This window comes from Athene noctua, chromosome 4, assembly GCF_965140245.1.
Source record: "Athene noctua chromosome 4, bAthNoc1.hap1.1, whole genome shotgun sequence".
Lineage (NCBI taxonomy): Eukaryota > Metazoa > Chordata > Aves > Strigiformes > Strigidae > Athene > Athene noctua.
The window spans coordinates 34,880,248-34,908,021 of record NC_134040.1 but is presented as its reverse complement, the minus strand read 5'-3'; the positions used below and the strand labels follow the sequence as shown (position 1 = coordinate 34,908,021).

At 36.9% G+C, this 27,774-nt stretch overlaps 1 protein-coding gene across 2 annotated transcripts in view; it reads left to right on the top strand.

Moving 5' to 3' along the window:
* Nucleotides 1-7,666, top strand: part of EDNRA (endothelin receptor type A) — a 40,414-nt gene extending 32,748 nt beyond the window's left edge. For both annotated transcript variants that reach the window (XM_074904978.1, XM_074904979.1), the window contains exons 5-8: nt 936-1,088; nt 3,245-3,378; nt 3,779-3,887; nt 5,744-7,666. In XM_074904978.1, the coding sequence (XP_074761079.1) occupies nt 936-1,088; nt 3,245-3,378; nt 3,779-3,887; nt 5,744-5,884 (537 nt within the window). In that variant the 3' untranslated portion in view covers nt 5,885-7,666. The remainder of the gene's footprint in view (nt 1-935; nt 1,089-3,244; nt 3,379-3,778; nt 3,888-5,743) is intronic.
* The last annotated feature ends 20,108 nt before the right edge of the window (nt 7,667-27,774 follow it).

The window sequence follows — 27,774 nt, the reverse complement described above, 5'->3', positions numbered from 1 at the left end:
GTTACAAGAGCACTTCTGCTAGAAATAAACAGGCTAGGGGAAAGATTACAAGAAAGAAGGTTCCCTTTTACACACACCCATTTCAGTGACTAATAGAGACAGGAAGTATTTAAAATCATATTTCTGTGCACACTTTAAAAAAAAAACAAGATACAATATTTTCTCAAGTCTGAAAATGTAATCGTCTACAGAAAAATTTTAAATGTTTTGTCAAATGTAGTATTTCCCATAATACATAAATCTATTAACTTAAACCACGGCTTAAATCAGAGCTAACAAAATTACACTCCATCAAGTCCTCAGTGTCTTGTCACAAAAGGCAAATGGTATGAATGGCAGGCAAATGGTTAAAAGTAACTGTACCACTAGAAGCCACCTGTCCTAAGCTTTGCATATATCACTCAAGCACTTATGAAGTGGCTCCTATCTGCCCAGTACATAAGCAAACCAACTACCAATCTTTTCTCTGATAACAAAAGGTGATTAAACTTACAAAACATTTTGAATTTTCCTTTTTTGGAATCAGGACAGAAGCCATTGAGGTAAATGGCATTTCCTGAGACAGCCTTTTAGTAAGATTTGTTATCTCAAACTGACACTGTCTACATTTTGGCATGTCTTTTTCATGAAACTGGATTCCAGTTCCCATGAATGAGTGTAAATGTTCAGAAAACAGAACCAAAAAATTATACCAACCCAAGACAGATTGCAACAAAGATACAGGCAGGTTATCTATAAGGTAAAATAAATGTTTACACTGCCACAATACCCATTTTGATGGTGGTCCAAAACAGGTCAACAATAAGAAATTATATATTTGTGCTGTTTACGAATAGACACATACCAGTGTACCATCAGGTTTTCCAAGACCTTTCTGTGGTACTTGCCATTGAATCATAAGAAAATATCTTCTCTTTTCTTTACCTTATCTACAGTTCTACAAAGATGCAAAGGATTGGTGGCTGTTTGGTTTCTATTTCTGCATGCCACTGGCATGTACTGCCATCTTTTATACACTGATGACTTGTGAAATGTTAAACAGAAGAAACAGCAACTTGAGGATCGCTCTCAGTGAACACCTTAAACAGGTAAATATTAGGAACACCAATGTTTGAAAATACTGTCCTTCTCTCTTAGGGTTTGCTTAGAAATGTTTCAAAGTGTACTTGAATATAATAAATTACAGAAATAGGAAGTGAGGATGTAGGTTATTTATGACATTAAGGTATTTATTAAAACCAGGAATACAAGACTAAATCATAGTATAAGGAGGTATTGAAGACAGCACACTAAGGAAACTAGCCAGTTTCTTTCTTTTCTTAAGTATATATGACAGTTGTGCTCTCCTGCTCTTTAACTTCAAATCACTACTGGCTAAATGCTTTGAAATTCAACTACAAAGATTTGCCAAAAAAATGTTTATTTTTATTCATAAAGATATGATTCCATGGGTCCTCCCTACTTTTGGCATGCTTTGATATGCAACTTTAGTTTCATATAAAAAGCAACTGTAGAATAACCTGGTTTAGAATAGAGTGGATTTTTTTTTCAGGGTTATTGCACTGTTGCAGTACCACTACTGTAGCTGCTTTGAAAAGAGCAACAGGAGAGTAGTACAAACAAATGATCATAGAGTCAAGTCACTCATGGAACTGTCAGATCGCACTTTGCTGGCTTTACAGCACTGTCTGATGTTTAATTCCTAACTAAAATTTTAAAACCAATCTTTTCCCCTGCGTTAACGTCAGTTCCTCAAATTCCACTCTTTCTTTCAAATTCCACATTGACAGATGTGAATCTCCAAAGCAGCCCCCTCTGCATCAGAGTGAGTTCTCTCAGAGGTTCCTCCTCTACCGGTTCAGATCCGGGCAAAACTGGAAACCCCACCCCCGCCTTGTGCAGATCCTCCACTTTTTCCCCTCATCAGGCCCTGGGGCTTGCAAACAGTCTGTCCTAGGGCCACACACAAACTACTCCACCCACCAGAACTAGAATGGTCTGTACTGGGTGGGGGAACACATCCTCCTGCTTTCCCACCCTGACATGCCGTGCCCAGCAAGCTACAGACTGGTTGCTGGAGAAGGCCCTCATGCCACAATTTACAAATGCTTATCATCTTAACTATCACCTTTTGCTCTTCTTCCTTCCTGCCTTACTTCCCTACAGCCTTGTCCACATTAATGTCTAGTCATGCTCCTTTCCATATTTTGATAAAAACTGATATTATAAGAAAGAAGCAAAATCAAGGCATATTCAAAGCCTAACAATACTTATTGTAATCACACATTTGACTTTAAGTTTTTTAATGACAGAACCTTGCCATGCTCATTACTGTTACATTACAGTGGCAGTTTCAGCAAGTGGTATTCTTACCCCTTCATATGCTTCTCTGTCAAATCCATGCCTACCAAACACCAATGGTATGCATTGTGAAAAATCCACTAAAACATCTGTAAATCTCTAGAGCTATATAAAATATCCATTAAATTTAAATTATTTCCAAAGTATTATGAGATTAAGATGTAATACAGACATTTCTGAAATTTTGTTTGTAGAGGAACTATTTACTTAAGAACATCAAGGTCACATAGCAAGGATCACATAGCATAATTAATATACTGTGCAATATCCCTTTATGTAACATGATGCATACTAATATAAAATAATACATCAGAGAGAATTTGACATCCTGACTAGGTATGTGGTTGAACTTTTATTGCCAGTTGATTTGGCTGCCTTGTGTTTACAGATTGCCCCACATCAAGGATTAGAGACAAGTGGTTTATCAAGCAGGTGTGATCCCAGTTTCTCTCATACATGAAAAAGTTTTCTTGCAGATTATGCATGTTTCTGAAGAGAGAGTTTTATCTGAGGGATTGCCTCAGATAATTTAGAAAACTAATCCAGTGTAGAGGAATAAGGGCTGAGAAAGCAATCAGGTTCAGGAAAGCCCAGCAGTGGATTTTCTTTGGCTAACATCTACAGTGTTCTGGCAGTGACCTGTGTGCTCCAGCTGCTCCAGTCTCAGTGGTGGGCAGGTTCTGTTGAGGATGGCCAAACTCAAGAACATGATGGGCCCTGTAAAAAACAGTTCAGGGACATCAGGTAGTCTGGAGGCTGCACCTTGGGAATCCTTGCATGCTTTATCTAGGTTACTTATTTTACTGCCAACATCACTATGCTACAGACACCTACCAGTTCAAATTAGGCACTCAGTCATAGCTATCTTTACTTCTTTTTCTAGCGTCGAGAAGTTGCAAAGACAGTTTTCTGTTTAGTAGTGATTTTTGCTCTTTGCTGGTTCCCTCTCCATTTGAGCCGAATTTTGAAGAAAATGGTATACAACGAAAGAGATCCCGGCAGATGTGAACTGCTCAGGTATTTTATTTTCTATGTCAATCACTTGTTTATACTGAAAAAATACAATGCCACACACTTGGAGTTTATGTGAGAAATGTCATTGTGCATGCAACTGTGGTGTTAGAGCAAACACTTTATTTTAAACTTTTCAGCTGCATCTGTTTTCAGGGGTTTGAGTTTTAATAGGGTAGCATAATTTCAGTAAACGTCGTTTGTCACTACTGCAATCACTTTCCTCTGGCTTTTGTGAAGTTCTGTGAGACAGGTTATTATAGATGTGGCATGGCACAGGATTAGATAGAGGGAGTTAGGCAGAGAATTAGTTTCTGTGACAGAAGAGATTGTAACCACAAAGAACAGGTATGCTTCTACAGTGTATGGACAGTTTAAATGTTTTGCTTTCTCTTTTATTGCCTAGTTTCTTGCTGCCATTGGATTATATCAGCATCAACCTAGCAACCATGAACTCTTGTATAAACCCAATTGCTCTGTATTTTGTGAGCAAGAAGTTTAAAAACTGTTTCCAGGTAAGATCTTCTTGATAAGATTTTATGTCCAGTTAATGAACTGTATTAAAACCACTTAGTTACTATCTATTTTTAGCAGTTGGGAGAAGAGGCATGTAAAGGAATGAAAGATTATAAATTATCTACTTTACCAGCTAGCAGCTCACATAGCACACATACCAAACTAAAAGTGGAACTATTTGCTTTATCTGAAATACTAAACCAGTAAATAAGTTTGACATAGTCTTCACATTTAAACATGTGAACTGAGATAGACATGCTTTTGTAAGTACTATTTATCTACATGTAACATATCCATGAAATAATAGAATTTGATTGATAATGTATTTTCTACTCTAGATGAAGACAAAGAACACATGCATAGGACACCAAGCAGTTAATCCCCTTAGTGACTAAAATTTTCAGGCTTGAATACCAAAGCAGGCACCTGAGTTGACTTTGGCAATTAAATCTGCATTATGGCTTTTGCCTGCATTTTTCCAGTTCCTACACATGAAAACGTATTTTAAGGCTAAAATAATTTCCTTGTGACACCATGCCTCTACAAGTCCCCATTCACCTAATAAACACAATACAGGAAGAAAGAAAACGAGAGCATATAGTGATAAAGAAATTAATGAAATGGAAAAGGAAGACTGAAATAGCTTTATCTGCAAAGAAAAACAAAAGACAACAGGACTGTACCACTAAGCTTTAAGTCTGCGCATAAGCAACTCAAGCTTTTGAAAAAATGTAATACATTATTAGAATAGGGAGTACCAGTTTGTCTGTAGCCTGCTCAGATTTACAATTTTAAGGGATTATTTTCACATGATAAATGGGAACTTTGGAGAGGATAATATGCCTGAACTTGTCCTCAGATGAAACAGTGGGTACTACCAGGCTGCTCCTTGTATCGTTATTCATTCTTCCTATTTGTCCTTCCAAATAAAATTACAACCCAACAATTCTAATTAAAGAATTTTCAGTTATTATTTAATCCTTCCCAACTTTTCATTATAGCTTACACTTTCCTTTCTACTATCAAGGTCATTAATTCAGGCAATCCTTCCATTTTGTATTTGAGTTTCTCACCCTACCTCTTTTGCTATTTTACATACCCACCCATAGATAGTTAGTACATGTATCTTAAGTCTGGCTTTACCTCCCTTCTCATTGAGTTCACAGAAGTCATGGATCCACGGCTGTTACTGCCATTGCTCCTCCAGGGCCCTAACTCTTTCCCCTAAAGTAGAGATTCCATCTGCATGGAATTGGGCACTAGGGTTCTTTTGTGAAGGGAGGGAAGGATAGATGAAGAAAACTTTCAGAAGAGAGAACTGAACGTACCAGCCTGTGAAGAACCCAGGAGCATGATCCGGAATCACTTTCTATTCTTAACTGTTGAAAATGATACACCTCAATATATTCACTATCCTTTTTCCTAAACAATTTTGTCTTCTTTTAGTATGTGAGAAGAGACCTAAGTCACAGGCTAGGGAATTTTATTCTTTTCTCTTGCATACTAAGCAGCACACTGATCCCTAAATTTGAAGTGCAGTGATAAAGAGGGAAAAAAAACCCCAACACTGCTCTTACAATATGTACGGAGTTCTGTCACTTCTCAGTCGATATACTTCAGTCAAACAGATTTCCCTTCTGATACTGTAAAAAGGCACAGGCTGGGCCTAATCTGTGTTTGTGATGTTTAATCACAATAATTGTTTGCATCCCAAGATAAAAAAATTTGCCTGAGAGCAGAAATCAGTCCGTTCAGCTAGAATTGTCAATTGATTTCGGAATGAAAAATATGGCTGGCAATCTGCATAGAGTTGATAGATTTGTGTTAAGCTTTATTTTCTTCTTTTTATTTCCAGTCATGTCTTTGCTGTTGCTGCTCCCAATCTAAGAGTCTAGTGACTTCAGTGCCCATGAATGGAACAAGCATTCAGTGGAAAAATCAAGAACTAAACAATCACAATACAGATCGAAGCAGCCATAAAGACAGCATAAACTGAAAACTAAGGACTGTGATGCCACTTCATAATCAAACAGGAAAAAAAAACTCACAACAAAGCTATTTCAACAGGAAAACCAGTGACTGTTCCATAATCAGTTCAGACATGTGCACCATTGTACCTAATTCTGGTGACTGAGTAGATTGACTGACTATAACTGTGATGTTCTGTGAACTGTGATCCACTGGATGGTAATCCTGTCTCTGAAAATGATATTGATGCAATTATGACACCAAAAAACTGACTTGAACTACACAAGTGTTTGCTCTTCTGAACAAAGCAGGAACTGTCCAGTGTCTGTGACTGGTACAATACAATCTTTTTACCTGATTGTCACCTAGAATTAATCACTCAGAATTTTTCAGAAGATACCAAAATGGAATCTCACTGTGACTATACTTTCTCTCCGCCCATTTGTTTTTTAACTTTTATTTGTGCACTGGATATACTCCATGCACCAGTATGTTTTGCATGTTGTTGTTGTTGTTTTTCAGGTTTATGTTGGAAAATGTTTTGGTCCACACCAGTATTTTATTTACTTATTTTACAATGGGTCAGGACATTAGCTGGACAGTTCACATTTGTAGCACTTCAGTACTCAAAAATAGGAAGAGATCATTTAAAGTAGCATCAACATTTGGCACTTAAGCACCGATTAATACCAAAAAAAAGAGATATTAATAATACAGTACTATACCGTGTTATTTATTTTAATGCTCTGTACAAAATAAACATAATCTATATAAGCAAAAATAATGAAAGATGCCCACAGAGGGGCACCTTACAATGTGTTTTTAATTAACCTGCCATGTTAATTCTTAAATTATATGAACCTATTCATCTATTTAACTATAGCTGCATTAAAACTAAGTCTCAATGTGTGTCAGTGGAACACAGTGAAATGTTACTGAAATTGTTCAAAGAGTTCTGAGAATATGGTTATTATCATAACAGCTATGCACAACACTGTTTACACATCATGAACATGAGGTTATAGTCATATTGAATGCAGAACTGTGGAAGTCTGTAAAAGTTGGATGTGCACAAGGATATTTTGTGACATGCTTACAGAGTTCTTTGTCTTACTCTCACAACATTCAAAGATTTTAATGGGGTTTGATAGTTTATTAGCGTTGTTAACCATATGAATACAAAATGGTATATAGAAAATATTGCTTGCATACATGTAAACTCGTGATTTACTTATTATTTCCATCCATTATGGTTACGTGGCAAGAGGTTCCTTGTTTGGCTATAAAAATTTTTAATAGGTAGTCTTTCATTAAGTAGTGGAATTAAATATTGTGGTGTAATATATAATATGCCTCATGCACAAATCTGCTAGGAAATTTATAGCATCTGTTGTGCTAGGCTAAGAAGCAGTAATTAAAATTCCACAAATTTTAAAACATCTGTTACATTTCAAGTGAAATATATAATTCTGCATGTTTTTATTTACGAGGTCAAAATGCTAATGCCTGCAGTGACTTCTGCTGCACAACTTTCCCGAATGTTTACATTCACACAAATCTTCTAAAGTATATTAAAAAAAAGGTTCTTTAAGTTGGTTTATATAATTTTGTGTGCTTTTGTATGACATATATGCGTGTATAAATACATACAAATTTATGTTCATATGTTATAAATCTAAGTACAGTATTCTGACAGTGCACTGTAGTAGTGCCTAAGAGCATGGTATTGAATGAGACTTGGCTGAATTTTATTCAAAACATTTCATCCTCAAACTGTATCAAAAATCATAGTAAATGAGTAACAACGCTTTCTATTGAGAAGGTTGAATTACTCTTTACATCCTGACACTTTCACTGCTCCTTAGCCAGAATGTATTGAGCAGATGATAAAGGTAAACAGAAAACAGACATGAGGAAGGAATTTAAGTTGCAAATCGCCCCTTCTTTATTTCAAAGCAGGAAAAAGCTTTGTGCCCATTCCCCTCTTCTGTTATTTATCTGATGGTTAGATGAACCAAAAAATTCATACTATACCAGCCAAAAAAATAATCTGATTGTTCAGAAGACAGTCTTTTCTACCTGTCTACATAAGACGGCGAGCAGTAAAAACAATTCAGGACAGAAACTTGACTCCTAACTTTTACCAAAAAAAGCATCTACCTGCAAAAGTTTCAGACCCTGAAACAGACCACTTTTAGGCGTTACCAGCACTGATACCAACAACCAATCATGAAAAGCTAACAGTTTTCCTTCCAGCATTAGCATTTCATCTATTGCTTTCAAACCAATAGTTGGCTCTGTTATGTGGCAAAGATACATGCAAGTGTATACACAAAGCATGCTTTAAGACAGTTCAGCCTAGATGAAGAAAAAATATCTCCCTACTTCTCAAAGAGCTGGCTGGCCTTAGCGGAAGCATGATAAACGGCAAAATTTTTAACTAAAGCAAAAAAAGAGGGTGAAGTATCTAACAGATGTGAAAGTGTTTTTTAGAATGTTTTAGAATGATTTTTGGCAGCTTACTTAGGGATCAAAGCCTGCAAAAACTAATTGGTGATCTTCATTCCATCTCCTTCAGCCAGTGGAATGACAGACAGAGCCTAAATAACAGTGACAAGTGAGGTCTCAGGAGGTCTCAGGCTCTTTTTTGCCATACATGTTCTTTTGTATTTTCACTGGCAGCTGCTACTCCCACTCACAAACCGATCATAAGGACAAAGGGTGTTAGGATGTGGCAATTATGGTGAGTGGGGACTGCTTCTGTAAAACTCACTAAAGTACCTGTTTTTTATTTCTCTCCTGTTCTTCCCCTGATAATGGTAAATATTCCTCCTAGAATTGTATCTGCCCTCAATTCTGAAAAAGCTACCTTTCCAAAAGTACCACAAAAGTCTTCCACAATTCTGAAATTCAACCTTTTTTAATTTTAACCTTTCTTTTTCCTGCCAAGTTCTGCAAAAAGGAGCTCTGGCATTTCTCTTTGTGCATCAAAACCAGTGCAAGTTTAGTTGGGATTTTCTTCTGCTTTTGCACAGAAGCTGCTTTCTCTTTTACATCAGAACAACTTTCCACAAGTATCCTTCCACCCTCCTCTTTTTTTGTAGATGTTTTTATTTCTACTCTTTGCATTCCTCTCAGCTAAACCAAGCCTAGCTTTTATCTGCAGCTGACAGGATCTCTATTCCACAAGTTTCAGATTAATTTCTTACACTTTTTGTAACATCTGTTCCTCATAAGCAAAATCCATTTAACTATCCCAATCATCTTTTTTGTGGACTTCACAATTCCCAATTATTTTCAGTCCAGTCAGTGTAAAATTTCATTGACTGTTTCCTCTTCTATACAGTCCCACATCTAAACTTCAAGAACTTTGCAGTTTAATTTTAGAATGCAGTTATTCTCCTTGTTTTCAATATGCATTTTTTAAAACTTTTTTTTTTTTTTTTTTTTTTTTCCCAAAGATACATAGATTTTCACTTGTTGTATCTATTTACTTACATATGAAACTGTGCTTCAGACCTGACTTAGCCAGCTCCCGTGGTTTGGAAGGAAGTGTCTATGTAGTAGTTCATCATAAATCTCACCTGATACAACTATTAGCTTGGTTCTGTGAAGGGATGCTTCTGTAATCCTCATGTCTGAATATGTTTATTTTTGCTTTTCATACAGTCAGTTTCAGGCGCTTACCTGTCTGTTGCTCCATCTTTCAAAGCCAACTACTAACCCCCTACCCAATTTCAATAAATTTTACAGAATAGAGTTATCATTAGAGTTATCATTAGCATCATTATGAAGTTACAGAGAATTTAACAAAAACTGCAGGACAGGTAGAAGAACAAAATCCTATTTGTGCTCTATGCAGAAAATTGCTGAAATGGAATTTATATGTACTCAACAAATACACATGATAGAGAGATGTTATGAACATTACAGATGCAGAAAAAGCTTTGATCAGAGCTTGCAACTTGTAAGACATCTGAGAATCAAACCACAACACACAGATTCTTGGAAACCAGTATTTGTGAGTTCCATTGCTTGTGGAATTACTTGCTTTTTTGCTGTTTCTCTCTCATCATTTACATATTTACCACAACCTTGTTACTGTATCATTTGATTCTGTGAAGCCTTATGGGTTTCAGTTTGTGAGAAGACATGGTACAAAATCAAATTATTCTGCATTTGTATGAACAGATTTCTGCTCAAATGTCCCTGAGGCAAAGCATGCATTTTCATTAGAAGAAACACACTCAGACTGCATACTAACATTGCCTTGTAAAATTTCTTTCAATAAGTTGTGCAAACCTTGGCTCACTGAACTATTCCTAATTTACACTCCTCACCCCTTCAAAGACTAAATAAAGGCAATTATCTCCAAAATCAGAGTAAGAGAAGACACATTAAAAGTTTGTAGAACAGAAACCATTCCCAAGTTGCACAGGAAAAAAACCACAACCAAACCCAGGCATGTTTAAAATGTAGCTCTAAAAGAAACACAACTTATCATTAGTCAAAGTGTGGGAAAGGAAGATAAGAACTAAAAAAAAAAAAAATGTAGGTCATCTCCAGTTTTGCTAAAGGAAAATTAAATTAATTGACCTCTAATCTCATCTAGAATCAGATTTTCCCCTGTGCAGATACCACTGCTTCTGAAGTGAACTGTTGCTTGAGTCACAGTTTTGAAGACTCAGTACAGTAGCTTATTATTACAATAAAACTCAACATAACTTTTAACTGATAAGAAAAAATAATGTATTCCATTCTTCAGCAGCACTCTGCCCACGTTTCTGAGAGTAACCGAGCATCTGCAGACTGCTCTGAAATCAGTGATTTGGAAATGGTGCATCTCAGAGTAAGGCCTTTACTCTAATCTCATTCTGCCTTAGTCCTTGGGAATTAAAAGACTGAATCTACAAGTTTCTGAATCAAGCATCCAAAATGATTAATGAGAAGCATTTCTAAGCCATCCAAGAGAACATGCATTCTGCTATATATTTCAAACATAGAGGAAGATTAGAAATCCATCATTACTAGACACCACTGTGCCAACCTGTAGCCACACTTCATATTTATTGAAATCTCTGTGTCTAAAGTTATTGTCTTTTCCCCTCCAAAATCATTGTACAGTGGCCTCTTTGTTATTGCCTCTGAATAAAGTATACATTTGGATTAGCTTTCTTTCAAATATCTACACAGTATTAATAAAGCATCCATCTCCAGATACATGTTGTATTCTAATACAGAAGCACAATTAAACCACATTACCAGAAAAATCACAAATTTTGTGGTCAAGTTTTATAGGGAAAATAAATATAGTACTTTGGGACAAATGAATACTGCAATTCAGTACTACTAGTGGAAAATATATTGATTTTTTTACAGAAAAAAGAAACAATACCAGTTTTGCTGATTTAACCAGAATTAAAACAATAATTAAAAGGTAGATGTTTACATGAATAGTGAGAATGTCCACAGCTACGTGAGCTGGAATAAAATACTCTAAGGGCTATAAATCTTTATGCTCCAGGATATAAATAAAATAGGTCTAAATTCTGGGGATTAGGAAGGCATAACTATCCAATGCAAGATGCTTTGATTTTCCTTCAATATCTTTCTGAAGTATTACCTCTAAGAGGCATTTCAACCTCAGAGACAGTTGTGAAGAAAGGGAAATGCCTGACTGAGTGTTAACTAACATTGTCTTCTTGCACTGCACTTGCACTGCAAATAAGTCTTTGGCTAATATTTTTGGAATATCCATCATCTTTTGAGTTTCCTATATCACAAATGAACTGCATCAACTTCAATGCCAAGGACTTCTCCAAAATCAAGGAATAAAATGTTGAATTGTTTCCTTTTTATGATCATTTGTATATATATGAGAATTTGCTTGCACAGAACTTTCACCAGTGGTTTTTCTTCCATATGAAGTGCATTTATATATAAAAAACCCCAAGTGATCTTCCATTTACTTTAAAAGTGTGAGCCATTTAGAGAGAAAGCAGAAAAAAACCACTGTGTAGTTTAACTGTGAGCACATATGACTGTACACTATGATAAACAAAGACATGAATGGCCCATTGGGCAATCAAATACTGAAATGTTTCAACATTTTAACATGAGAAATAGAAAATAATGAATACATTCATAACAATCAAAGCTTGTTTCCATATTCAGTATTCTAGAAAGTCTAGAGACTAGCACAGTAGTGATTCTGAAAATTGGGTAAATTCACTTGGTGGCAAATAAAAGAATGTGGCCTGGACACCCACATTTGTTTGACCTGATGTTTGAAATGCCACCAAGACAAAGGCATGAGGTTAATCCACAAAGAAAATTATTGGCTACAACTTCAGTATAAACAAGCAACTAAACATCAAATTCACTTCTAAGATTTCCAGATTTTCCAGACTAGAAGTGGTCTTACGTATGAACTGTATCTCAGTTCTGTGTTTCATAACTAATTTCTGTTTCCAGTTAAAGACTTTTATACATTTTATCAATTTTGTTTTATTTAATTTTTTGTGATCTGCTTGGAAAGTATGAAAATGGCATCAACATTTAGCCAGTTTAGATTTACTTACCCAAGATTATAATTTTCTCACACAAGAATTGAAGGCATCTACACTGCTTAAATTAATAAGAAAATAAAGGATGTTATTTTATTTGCCATCTGAAAGTATTACCTTGATCAAAGTTAAAACCATCCATTAAAGTAATTTCAAGACACAACTTGGAATAAAATGCTGAACCTTTTGAAGTGAAGGGTGAAGTTGACACTGACTTCAGTAGGACAATGTATGATGGAGACCCATTTGCATGGTAACTATGGCAATGTGACTAAACCCATTACAGCTAAGTGGGACAGAAGAAGTAAAAGATTTTGTGGGGCTTTCATGAATAATTGCAAAATTATCATCTCATATGCTCAGGTGGGAAAAGAAGCTTTGACACACTTTTCCTCACCTCAGATCAGCTTAATAAAAGAAGTCAGAGGTAACAGGGTTCTCCTCTCAGACCACTCCACCAACAAAGACAAGTGGCCAGAACAGGAGAACAGGGAGATTGTCTTGCAGGGACAATCCTTACTGTAAAATACTTGTATTCTGAAAATCCAGAGAATTGTCCCAATCCTGTCCTTACTCCAAGATGTAACTCTTACTCGTACAAGTTATCGCAGATATCAATAGAATGATCTATGTCAGTGCACTTACAGCACGTGTCCTTTTTGCTATTCAGGCAGATACTGTCAGTGTACAGTTGGCTGGGATCTCCTAACATTATGTATCCCTGACATGCCTGCTGCAATTATGCAGATCAGTTCTACTGAAACGATTCTGGTCTATGCTGAAATCAGTGTGGGCATATTATAGTGTAAGCACATATCTCTCAGAAATATAGCAATCCTATGTCAGAGGAATCACAGGATCAATACTTATTACTGCAGGGGATGTAGTATGCTGTATTCCTGAAGAAGTTGATAGATACAAGAGAAAAATATCTCTGTGGGAGTTTACCCTGCTGAGTCAAACTGAAAACCCTTATAATTCTCCTGATATATAGACCTCTGGGACCCACCTCCTTTCAGAAAATTTCATCTTCTGTAGCTGATTACATATTTAGCTCTTCTAAGGATGTATTTTCTAGGCTTTGGGAAACCACAGTTTGCACTAACTAGACACTGCATGAGAACTGTCACGTACAGTCATTCCCACTTTGCAGTTTTTGCCACGGGTATGTGATTTCATAAACATACGCAAATAAATAATCAAGTAAAATAATATGGAAAATGTATAACATGAAGAAGAAATAGTTGTCACAAGAAAAGGAGCTCTCTGTAATGAAGCCAACCTGACATACTTATCAAGCTCCACTTGGTAGTAGTAGATTACTTTTTAGTTAATCTGCTAGTAAATTGCAGTAATTCTTCCCTGGAATTGATATAAGAATGCGATGCAATGCTTAATTTATTGGATAATTGGTTAACTTTTCCCCTGTTGAGTCTCAAAACTGAATGCAGATAATTAATTTCATATACTGTTTATGCCTTTGTTCAAGTAAGATTACTTCACCACTACTTTGTAACCCAAATTGCCATGCTATGCCTAGAACTGGTTAACAGTTCCAGACGTGTTAGCAACAATTTGTTACGGTGGATGCCAAGATGGAAACTGGAAAGGACTGACCAACCCAAATAAGCAAACAATGCAATTCAAGAGCAATTTTGAGCTCACTAGGGAGCTGAAAATCTATTCCAAATGCTGCTTCAACTATGTGTCGTATAAATACTCTAACAATTTTTTCCAAAACTATGTTCTGCAAGCCCATGGCATCATAGACTGCATAACAATTTTATAAAACAATAAAAATGAAACTTTATAATGTTTAGTACTAAAAGTTTGATGATGACTAGTGATCTGCAAAAAATTTTGAGTGCTAAATATTTTTCATTATTCCTGAGAACTCTGAAAATTCAGAAGATAACAGAAATTTTCTCTAAATAGTCTAATATACAAGTTAGAGAAATTGGAAGTTGTGTGTTGAATTCCAGCTTCTTTGACTTGGTGCTTACATTTTGTCCTTGACCTCTTGTATTATCTTGTTCTCTATGAGTTCCTTTGTTATCCTTGACCTATTACTGCCAATAAGCAGGATGAATTATGTTATATTGAACACTTGACTTCTTCCACTACTTCAAACATTAATATTATCCAGGCCTAAAGCTGGCCTTAGGTGTTACTGCCCTATATCAAAAGTTCCAATGTGAACATACCATGAATTGTCATGGTAGTTCCTGAAGATAAATTAAAATGTAACGGTTGTAGGGCAGGTGATTATAGGAAACAGAATAAAATTAAGGGGGAAAAATCCAATTAAATATTGGTATTAAAATAAGTTTTTTGTCTTTAGGAAAGGCTTTCTATCAGTTTTCCACAATTTTTCTCTCAGAGCCTCTTCAGAACCACAGTCAATAAAAAGATGAATGTGTCTGTCTCACATCAAGGAAGAAAAAGGTTTTATGCAATCCTTATACTAAGCTAAGAGCAATAAACAAAATTTTAAACTTTTAGATAGACATAGTATAGAAGATTCTGAAGCCTGCTTTGCAATGGTTTAATATTTTTATTACAAACAGTTCCAGAGCTCTCAGACTCACAGATACAAACAGATACAAAAAAATTAACTTTAATCTGGCTTTGGTGTTTATACTCTCACTACACAAAAAGCTCATCCTAGACGGCCTAAACGTAATTCAGCATCACAGCAAATAATGTAACATGCTACTGCAATTAATGGTTACAGATACCCAAATGAATTAATTTAGATCAAGCATAGCTTTGGCAGTTACGAGTTTTGTTATGTATTTTAGGAAAGAAACAAAGGTCCAGAACCCAAAATCTCTTCAGGAGTCTATTTACAGAATTTATCCTTAAAGAGGAATCTAAAATAAACAAGCTTCTTGTCCCAAAATTGCATGTTTACAAGAAAAGAAGGAAAACCAAAACCCAAACATTTGTTTCTATCTGTGGAGTTGCAGGAGTGCTGTGGTAGAAATTTTACCAATATAAACACTGCGAGAAAAATACTTCTCAGGTCAAACTTGAGGTGTATTAACACTGCAATGTGTGGAATTTAACAGTGTGGGGTTTACAGCTCTTGCTGCATTGTTCATGATCCCAGCATAGCTAGAGAAGTAATGTTATAGGACAATCAGCCTGGTACCTTTCACAAGTATTGCTTTAAAAGAAGAAGGATTTAAAAGAGGGAGTATTTACTATAAAAAAAGAAGTAAAAAAATTTAATTTTATAATAACATAGAATCATAGAATGGAATCACAGAATGGTTTGGGTTGGAAGGGACCTTAAAGATCATCTAGTTCCACCCCCCCTGCCATGGGCAGGGACACCTTCCACTAGCCCAGGCTGCCCAAAGCCCCGTCCAACCTGGCCTTGAACCCTTCCAGGGAGGGGGCAGCCACAGCTTCTCTGGGCAACCTGTGCCAGTGTCTCACCACCCTCACAGGGAAGGATTTCTTCCTTAGATCTAATCAAAATCTACACTTTTCTAGATTAAAACCATTACCCCTATCACTATCCCTACACTCCCTGATAAAGAGTCATCCCTGTTGTGTGTGTCATTCCCTGCCCCCCCTTTCCTGTAGCCCCTTTAAGTACTGGAAGGCTGCTCTAAAGTGTCCCCGGAGCCTTCTCTTCTCCAGGCTGAACACCCCCAACTCTCAGCCTGTCCTCACAGGGGAGGTGCTCCAGCCCCCTGATCATCTTCGTGGCCTCCTCTGGACCAGCTTGAGCAGGTCTGTGTCCTTCTGATGTTGGTGCCCCCAGAGCTGGACACAGCACTCCCGGGGGGGGTCTCACGAGAGCAGAGTAGAGGGGGAGAAACCCCTCCCTTGAGGGGACACACTTCTCTTGATGCAGCCCAGGACACAGTTGGCTTTCTGGGCTGTGAGCGCACATTGCTGGCTCACAGTCAGTTTTCCATCCACTAGTACCCCCAAAGTCCTTCTTCTCAGGGCTGCAGTCAGTGCACTCATCACCCAACCTGTATTTGTGCTTGGGAGACAGAAGATAAATTTTATCAATTTGTGGGAAAGAAGAAGGTAATCAGAGGTGGTCTTTAATGGGAATATGGAGTCATGGAAACAGACCTCCACATGACTGATCACCAAGTAAGTGATGTGTTTGCAACTGAAATATGGCAGCAAAGAAGAGAAATGCAGATTGGAATGAATACATAGAGAAATTAAGCGTCACAAGGTAGGGATTTAATATGTGTCTGTAATGTGATTATACGTGGAATAATTACATTCAGAATAAGCAATCATGATTTAAAACATTCAGTTTTGGTTTAGGGAGTGGACAAGCCAATTTCTTGAGAGGTCTTTCAAAAGTAAAAGTATTTTTTTTTTAAAAAAAGTACAAGAAAATTAATGCTATAAAAGTAGATTAGTTTAGAACTCTCTATGTAAAATTAACACAGTCCTGTCCAACACGAGAGTCAGCTGTATTTTGTATATGTATAAACAGTCTCTCTTTGTGTTAATGATCATAAGAATCTAACAACCTAAAACATTACACTGAGTCAGACCTTCCTGTCACCATGACAATCAATAGCAGACACCTAGGGAAGGGTGTGTAAGGGCAGTATCAGCATACGGCAACACTTCACTGATATCTGTCCAAGCCTTTGCCAAACTGGGGTTAGAAACAGTACATTTGGGGTAAATGATGAGTATTTCTCCATTTTATCTTTTCGACTTTAAGTAATTCTTCAGTATTCATAGCATCTTGAGGCAATGAATTCAGTGATTTTACTTACATTGTGTGAGGCTATGCTATGAACTTACCATTTGGTAATGTCATTCAATAATCTCTAGTTCTTGTATTAAGAGACAATAAACAATTACTCTCTGTTTACCTTGCTGCTCATGAGTTTATAGACTCAGATGTCTTTTCCAGGCTGACTAGTCTGTTTACTTATATGCTGTATGAAAACTAATCTCTACCATTGATCATCTTTTGCCCTCTTCTGTATTTTCCCGAGTTATTTTCAAGATGGAAGGGATAAAAGACAAACCAATGTGACTTAGATGCAGCAGCATAATCATGATCTATTTTGTATTTTATCCCTCTCTAATAATTCCTAACAATGTATTTGTACCATCAAAACTTAGTTGAGGATGGATCTTGTAAAAGTCTTCTGGAAATCCAAATCATAACAAGATGACAATCCTTGTGAACATGTTCAATGACACTCTCAAAGAACATAATTTTTTGAGCTATAAATTCCCTTTACAAAAGTCATGTTGATTCTTCTAAATCTGTAATGTTTAGCAATGCAGTCATTAATTCTGTTGTTTGTTATAGGTTCCACTGGTTGCCTGAATACAGACTTCATTTTACTAATCTGTAGTTTCATGCAGAAATCTCTCTCTCTTCCTCCCCTTTCCTCCCCCGCCCCCCCCCTCCCCCCCCCCCCTCCAAGCATATGTTTGTTATGCATCGTTTCACCTACAACTAAAAGCTCCTATGCATTTCTTTGGAATACTTAGCTAAATACCATTTTGACCACTGACTAGTTACTGTTCTGTTGATTTGATTTATAGGCTCTTCCTTGGTTTAAATCAGATCTTTAGAACAAATATCAAGACAGTTTTGTTGTGTGAAGCTACTTAAGCTCCAATACAGCAACTGTGGATGCAATGGATTTAGCTAATCTGCTATGACTTTATCTTCTCTAAGCTTCCTTTTATACTTTTGACTTCTATCAAGCTTCAGTATCTCTCTGGTCTTGTTGTGCTTGAAAAAGTATTTATTATTCTTCATCAGGTTGTTCCTATTATTTTTATTTTTTTTTATAGCAGTATTTTACCCAAGTCCTGTGAACTGCCACGATCAAGTTCAGACTTCTGCTTCTGTGGGTTCCCTGATTTCTATTCCAGAGCAGCCATGCACAATCCCATAGGGGGTCTGAGCACTGTTTCCCAGCATTACATTTACACACTCTACCTCATGTAATCGAAGTGCTGCATTGCTAGTGTGTCTGTACTGTCACAACATTCCCAGCTCCCACAATATGTCAGTCATCATAGCCATGCCATTCAGCCACTAGTAAAACCACCTTTTTACTACCTTTATACTGTTTACGCACTATTTGTACATTAGATTTGCAGGTTTAGAATAGAGGGACTGTTACTTGGTTTATAAAGGTTATCTTTGCTTTCATATATGACATCTGTTCTCCCTTGACATAACCCATTACATTTTCCTTACATAGACATCCCACTGTTTCCATTTATTATGTTCCTTCCACCAAATTCTGTGTATATCTGATATGGCAATATCATTGCAGAAAAACAGGTATTCCAGTTCCCCAATCTCACTGTTTTCTAGCATTCCTGGCTAAGCAGTATATGTTTGGTTTGATTTCCTGCTTTTCCATGCTTTGGTACTCTATTTAGATTATTTATGCTAAATTTGTGCATTGCCTATCTAATGATAATATTATACAGTAGCTATCACCTAAAGACATACATAACACCTGTTCTTTTAAACTGTTGGTATAGACATTGTGGGATTTTTATTTGGTGTTTGTGAGAAGTCTATGAAAGTTCATTATTAAGATGGAACTTCACATTACAGTATATATACTAACAAACTTTATTTGTTATAAATTAATATAAATTTTTAAGAAGGAGAAAATAAAGAGAAAGATCTGCATGAGCTGCCTCTTTGAATGCCAGTGCATTTCTGCAGCTAGTTCTACTGGAAATGTTTCAGGGTCATCATATTTAATCATGAAATATGTAGGTTATCTTTCCTTCCACATCAGGGCTCCTTCCACCATAATAGTGTTGCCCTCACAAAGTTTTCTGCTCAGGCCAGCCAATGCCATGTGTAGAAGGAAATTACAAAATTAGTGAAATTCTGCCTGCAATCTCCAAATAGAGAGGCACATCTCTTAACGTAACCAGCTCAGATATTGTTAACAGTGTCATCGATGGGGCTGTTCTTCCTGCTTGTTATTTATGCTGTCCACTACATTATAGAATCACAGGCTCACAGAATGGTTGCAGTCAGAAGTGACCTATGGAAGTCATCTTGTACAAACCCCTGCTCAACCAGGGCCACCTAGTGCCAGGGACCATGTTCAGTTAGGTCTTGAATATATCCAAGATGGAGACTCCACAACCTCTATGTACAATATGTTGCAATACAGTCACCCTCACAGTAAAAATAATTTCCTTAGGTTCAGACATTTTCTTATGTTTCCCTATCTGTAGATGCAGTGCTTAGGGACATGGTTTAGTGGTAGACTTGGCAGTGTTAGATTTATGGTTGGACCTGATGATCTTAAAGGTCTTTTCCAACCTAAAAGATATTATAATTCTATGATTCTTATGTTCAGTTATTGTAGGACTTAGTTTTCCACTGCTTGAAACTTGAATACTAACTGCTTGGGTCAAAATTTTTCATGCTGGTCATTTTCCTTATGCCAACAATGAGTTTTCCTAGAAGAAAATATGAACAATAACTCATTCCTTTACAAAAACAGGTCTACAAGTCCTATCAGGCTTTCACCTGAAACATTCTTGCTCAGATACTTAGAAGCAAAAATGTAAAGTAGCAAAAAAAAAATTTAAATTAAAAAAATTAAAGTTGTCTCAGGATGCAACTTTCATTGCCTTGTGGAACTCCAAAGCAGGTCAAAGTACAATTACCTGGAAAACCATCAGTATAAGTCATTAGTAGTGTCTTTGGTTTTAGCAGACAGAATCCCCAAGACACAATTTACCCTGAATCTTCCAATGATTTATTCTTTAATTTTTCTTTAAAAATTAAACTTTGCAGCTATAATTATTCACTGTTTGTTCTTGGGTTTTTTTCACTATAACTTTTTTAGCTGCTGTATTTGTGGTTCTAAGTCACAGATGACAAAGTAATAGGCATCTCACAGAGGTTTGTTCTTTTATGTTTTCTAAGGACAGTTATATTTGGAGGGATTTGTTCACAACCAGCAAGGCTAAAATCTGTCTATTTTGTATTTTGCCAAGTGAATAAGTGCATACTTCAAAAAGTAGTGTTAATGGTACTGTCCTATTTGTTATGCCATCCTGTTTCAAGTGTATTACAGTATGTACAGTGTTCACAGCTGCCTCTATACTCTCCACAATTGCACATGGATTCACATAAACTGCACTTATTTGGGACTTTGCATCTTTCTCCCAAATAACGAAGATATTTCTCACTTAATTCAATTTATGAAGTGTACTTAGATGTGTTAAGTGTGTCTGGCTTCTGAACACTGCAAAACCATAAAAGTGTACATTTTTGAAACTGAATATATGTTTTTTCTTTAATTATATCTGTAAAATAACTAGCTGTATATCAATAATAACTGTTATTACTTATGGAATAAATTTTCCTTTAAGCTTTCCAAAAGGAATCAGCTTGGGGATGAAAAAGCACGAAAGGTTTTGTCTACAAAGGGTATTATTGCAGAGTCATAGATGTAAATAAAAATAAGGTTTTGCAAGGGACGTATGCAATTTTGAAGATAATTACGTGCTCTTTACACTAGCAAAACTGAATGGACTTAACTGCTGTTTTACATGCTAAACTGGATTCTTGGAAGTCAGTGGAAGCTTTGCCTGAGTAAGCAGGGTGAGGACGAGAAACTTAAGAGGTGAGTTGATTTCTTCTTTCAGACATTGTCTGAGTGTCTCATGGAACTGAATTAACCACTTGACTTAAAATTCTGTTCTGAATTATGTGAAAGGAACTCCCAGCCAAATCCACAGGAGTGCTCACATGCACCTGGGAGTGCTGGCTTGGAGAACAGGACCAAGCCTGCTGTGATAATTGTCCCCTGATGTATAAATTCTCTGTGTTTATTGATGTATAAACACTCTACAAATTAACTGAAACAGTCAAGTTCAGTATTCCTGCCCCACAACCGGAATACCGGCTGTAGCACACAGATTAGGAGCCTGTAATGACTAATGTGAACTTTTTTCCTAGAGTTCTCTCTTTGCCACCTCTTATGGACTTCCTTCAAAATACATCAGAAGAAATTTCCTGTTACTTTAGCTTTGAACTACTTCAAGCACACACAGAAGAAACAATAGTCCTACCTGAAACATGAAATGAGCCTATGCCAAACTCTAAGTAGCACAGGCGTTAGAGGCAAGTGTAGGAGGAAAACAATTATATAGAAAAGCTTCATTTTCAGACACAGCTGATATTCTTGTTTCTAACGGAACTTAGAGAATGATAAAGTTTGACAGTGTCTAGCAGTAGATAACGTCCAAAGAAATGCTACAATCTCACTTGGATTCACTTCCCCTTGCCATGGTAACTAAGAGCTGAATATGGCCCATGAGTCTTCCAAGTACATTTTTTCTTCTGGGCAATGTGTGTCTAAATACTTCGTAGTTAGAAAATTAGTTGGTGTGGTTGTAAGTAAATGTAAGTATGGTTTAATATCTGGCAAAATCAAAGTATACTTGCATTAGAATAAGCATGTCTAATTTATAAAACCATATTAGGAATAATATTGCTGGTAAAAGAAAATTTCTTAAACAGAGAAAAGCAAAGTGCTAAACCAGTGTAAGAAACAGAACTGATTTTCCTGTATTTGTAAGAATAGCAAGGAAAAATACTGCTGGGTTCATTCAGAGGCTAGTTTCTATATTGTAGGTATTTTGGAATCCTGTAGTGAAATCTCTCTTTGGGAATTGCACTACTCTTCTGTCCAGCACTCAAAGTTTATTAAAGTTTTGTGGGAAAAAAGCTGTTTGGCAGTATCCCAGTCCATAAGGGTCTGAGAATGATGTGCCAGAAAGACTCGGGAGGCCTAAAAAGACACTTTAAAATATGGAAAAGCTGGTGTGGTTTGTTTGTTTGTTTGTTTGTTTTGTTTTGTTCGTTTTTTTTTTTTTTTTTTCCCCAGAGGCCTAGTTCAGGGGGTTTCAGTCTGTTTCATGGATTTTTCTAAGCTGCAGCACAAAAGCAAACCATTTGTTACAGACATCCAAAAAAGCTTCTGATATTATATCATGTTTAAACAACTGCTTTAGAAAGAAAGGTTTTGGTTTTATGGTTTTTCATGGTTATCGAAAAGCTTTTTTTTCCCCACTAACAGGTAATAGCTATCTATTTGTAGATATGTAGAAATGTATTTAGTGGGAAGATTATCTCCCAGTCACATTACTGTTTACATGTTGTCAGGGATCAAAGTCTATTTCCATCTTCACAACTCATGTTTCTTTATATCAACATTCCTCAAAAAGTGAAAACTTTGTCTTTATGATTTTGTTCTGTGATGACTGCCTAGTCATATGCGCAAGCTGTTACAAATAATAAAGGTAAACATATCCATGCAAGGATAAAAGAAAAATCATGCATGTATTCTGGAAAGAAAAGCCTATTTGAACCACTTAACAGACCACATCTCAGAACATCTGAATTTAAATAATTATAAAATTCCTTTTAATTAATCTGTTACTGATTAATCAGTTATTGATACCGTTACTAATTTAATTAATCAGTTACTGATACAGTTACTGATTTGGCAGAAATAGCAACTGTGACAAATCACAGCAGCAATGTGTAAGTTTTAGGTATAATAGGTACTATACGGGAAACTTCTGAATAAAGTTCTTCTTCCATTAATACTTGGAGGCCAATTCTAATTTCATTAACATCACCAGGATTTTTCCCTTTGACTTCTGAAGAAAAAGATCGGGCTCAGACTATGTTTTTTATCTGGTCATTTTAAGACCCGACTACAAGCATGGAGAGAAATAGAAAAAGAAAACAAGAGAAGAGAGGAGGGAGATTCTGTCTGTTCTGTCATATCTAACAGATCCCTATGGCTGAACCCAGGACAGACCCAGAAAAAGACTCCTAAGTATCACACAATCTGATTTTCATCTTCCTAGCCTACATAACTGAATCCAGAGTTTAGAGTCTTTATACAGTGCACAAATGAAAGTTTTTGCCACTTCGTACACCCACAGAAGTCATCATGTTGTATAGGGAGCAGACAAATATAAGCAGGCGCTCACTGAAGAACACTCTATCCTAGGTTCTAGCTCCAACTCCTACAACTATTTTTTGTACTTATCCAGGACTGAGTATTTTTCTATTTTCTGTTAAAAATGACAACAGTTCCTCTTTCTTACCAATGTGCCATAACTGTAAGACTTAAATGCTGATGGTTAATAGTGAATATCTTCTTTGTAAAGTGAACTTGAAGATGGGACAATTCTTCCTACATTCTAAAAAGTCTGCTGCCTGCTGACTAAAACATAGTCCAAAGGAGGGGTTGAGTCCTTTCAGACAGACAAGGGAATAGAACCTGGATCTCATCCACATTTCTGTCTGTTCTAAGCACTGAGCTACAGTCTGAAGGGAAACAGATTTTTCCACTGTGGGGCCAGCTGTTGCTGCAGGATCCTGGCCCACAACACGTTTTCAGAGCTCACCTACTGGATTGAACCCTCCAAGGAGACATGCAGAGGAATGCTTCATTTCTGGACACCCACTGAGCACTAGCCTGAGTTAATTACTAGGCTGCTCAGTCCTATTAAGGCTTAAGTACCTTTGAATGCATGAATGAGCACTGCTGGAGTACTTTATGTACCTCATAATAAAAAATGCCTGAGCTTCCAATCAAACTAAGGTTCTTCTAGCGTTATGAGGCAGACGTGTAAACATATTTAGGACTGTAATTTTCACCCAGGGCATCTAAATTCCACCTGATTTGAGCATCAGGCATTTATGTGCTTTTCTGGGCCTCATCCCAGATTAGAATCAACTGCTCAGAAATAATCATAATATCTGCATAATGCTGATTTTCAGAACAATTTATAAATATTAAGTAATTAATCTTCATATTGCCCCTGGACAAATATTTCCATTTTACATATATAAAAAATTGTGATAAATTGCCATAGGGTACAACAGAGTCAGTATCAGAATTAGAATGGAGGAATTCCTGGCTCTCAGGCTACAACTCAGTTCATGCCACTCAGAAGAAAGAAAAGAGAGAAAATCTTATTCTTCAGAAGAAAGAGCTGTTATGCTGACATGTTTTAATTGACATGGGACTTTTAAAGTGGTTTATGTTGTGAGGATTTTTTTCAAAGAATGCACAAAACTTTGCAGTGCTGCCTTTCAATTCTGGTAGGCTATCAGCAACACTGCTAGGTAAATAATGTAGAAAGCCTGATCAAAACTTACCTTTAGTAAACCTCAATTTTTGAGTGCAGGTAGCATGATTGGAAATACTGTATTTAATATCATACAAGCTTGATGAATAAGTTAGACAATAAGTTAACAAAAAGACTTATTAGCTCACAAACACTATCAGTAACAACATTCTCTATAGTACATGAACACTGAAGTATTTTAGGAATCTTTTACATATTATATGCTGCTATGTTTTCTTTAAGATGGAAAATCCAGAAGAAAAAACAAAACCCACAGAGTAGGATGCTTTCTCCCTTTCTTGCTGAAGGAATTCTCTAACTCTGGATACTTGCAGGAATTGTTGCTGGCTTGAAAGGATTGCCAGCTACCAAGCCCTTCACATCATATTCTCGGCTTGAACTGTTAAAAACATATCCTTCCATAAATTCTCTTGCATGGCTTAGCAACCTACTTTTTACATACACAGCTTAAGAGTGTGTTAGCCACATTAAAGTGGTGAACGCTGGAAAATCCCAACACATGAAACAATGTCTAGGCTAAAGTATCAAAACTGACAAAACAGGTCAGTGTTCATGAAACCACAATTTGCAAACTTTAACAACCATGCTGCAAATGTTTCCATCCTAACAGTTTTCAGAACTCTACGTCTTGCTAAACATACATTGTTTTACAACTAGTAATTCAATACACCAGTTTAAATCCACAAATCTTAGCTGAGCATCGTTTGATACATGTTTACGTTTACAAGCAACAGAAGACCAAGAGCACAAGTATTTTGTTATGGAACATATTTCATTTTTATTAGTGTAAATATGTTGCTTGTATTGCACAAATGATATGCACACGAGGTCTTACCACAGAGACTACACCTTGCAACAATATTCTTAATTTTCAGCAGTATAAATTCTAATGTTAGATATTCAATAAATTGAATGTGGTCATGGCTGTGACACTACTTCAGTAAACTCAAATTTCAGCATCCTTCAAGCATGCCTGCTATGGATATTTGCATGATAGGAAAATTTTCCTATCCTTCAAATACCCCACTCCTTTCCTCACAAAAATCTGTATTTTATACTTGCTTTCTGAAATCTCCAAATGAAAATACTAAGGGTTTAGGTTTACACCACACCTGAGAATTTTGAAACTTCAGTCTCTTATATACCAGGGCTTCAATTCTAGGCCGACAGCACATCCTAGTGGTTACTCACTATATTCTGTCGTATTTGATTTACACAATACCTCACTCATAGCTGCATAACTACTCTTCCAGTACCCTTCAGTGCATGTACTTGTTATTCTTTCCCTTTATGGAACAACTAAGAATGAAGTTGGGATTTTGGAAGAAAGTGTCAATTCATAAAACTGAGATAATCCAGGAGCATGGCAGATTTTAAAATTAGTTCTATACATCTTTTAAGCAAAACCGTGCTTCTGATTATGTATCATTTTAGATACTTTTAGGCAGAACAATGAACAGGAGTGTACTTTGTCCTTTTGTTTTAGTTTTCCAATAGGAAAAAACGACATCTCTGTTTTTACTTCAGTTTCATCTGGGCAGATTTACCTGGGAAATATGAGTAAAGGGCTATGCGCATTACTAAGTACTTAGCTAGTAAACTAAACTGTAAATTTAGGCATCAAAAATGCATCTATTACAGCATTGTAATGCCCTTTTTTTGCCAGTCAAGTGTGCAGCACAATCAGATAGCTGTCTGTTGAAGCAGGCAGCAATCAAGACAAAATGGAAATAACATGTTGCTTAACTGTGTTAAAGCAACTTTTTTTAACAGACCCATTTAGAGATTTTTAAATTACTTCTTCTGTGGAGGGCTGTGAAATATGGGATGCCTATATGGAAAATCTTAAAGGTCTTTTTTCCCAGGTAACGTCACAATTTTGCATAGCTGCAAAACCTTTCAGCATACTTCTCACTCTCTGGTATTATCATATTTATAATGTATATCTTCTCAGTAGGAACTATCAGGTAACATGTTTGTCTCTTAAAGGAACAGACCTGTAAATGGAGTACTGTATCCCTGACAGTCTGTATAGGCTGAATTGCTGGTGGCAGGACTGGAAAGAATGTCCTGTGAGGAAAGGGTGAGGACTTTGGGTCTGTCTAGCTTGGAGAAAAGGCTGAAATGAGACCTCACTGCTCTCTACAGCTTTCTGAGGAGGGGAAGTGGAGAGGGCAGTGCTGAGCTCTTCTCCCTGACACCCGGTGATAAGATATGGGAATGGTTCAAAGCTGCACCAGGGGAGATTCAGACTGGGTATTAGGAAGCATTTCTTTACCAGGAAGGTTGTCAGACACTGGAACAGGTGTCCTAGAAAGGTGGTCAATGCCAAGGACTGACAGTGTTTAAGAGGCATTTGGACAATGCCCTTAACAATATGCTTTAACTTTTGGTTGGCCATGAAGTGGTCAGGCAGTTGGAATAGATGATTTTTGTAGGTCCCTTCTCAATGAAATTCCCTTCCCTTCCCTTCCCTTCCCTTCCCTTCCCTTCCCTTCCCTTCCTTTCCCTTCCCTTCCCTTCCCTTCCCTTCCCTTCCCTTCCCTTCCCTTCCCTTCCCTTCCCTTCCCTTCCCTTCCCTTCCTTTCCCTCCCCTCCCCGGAAAACCCTGTCAACACCATGGCAAACATAGGATCTTTTGAGATTAATCTTTTAGGTATAGATGTGTTGAAAGGCAGGCAGTGACGTGATATGCAGGGAAACTCATGATCTTTTGGCATTCCCCACATCAGGCAATCAGTTGAAACATCCTGGGCAGAGGTGCACTTATTGCAAGCAGCACCTACCCTTTCCCCCTCCAAGATTACCAATGTGAAACCCTACCCATTGCCATTAGGAGCCAGAGAAGGGATAGCCCCGGTGATTGAGGATCTCAAACAATGGGGAATTCTAGTGTTTATCCATTCCCCGTATAATTCACCAGTGTGTCCAGTACACAAATCTAATGGAAAATGGCACTGTTAACTGTTGACTATCAGCGTCTGAATGCAAACACCCACCCCCCCACCCCCCAACTGCGGCTGTACCTAACATGGTCAAGTTAATCACAACCATTCAAGAACAGGCACACCCCATCTTAGCAACTATTTATGTGAAAGACATGTTTTTTATGGTTCCACTCCAAGAGGGTGATCAAAATCAACTTGCTTTCACTTGGGAAGGACAA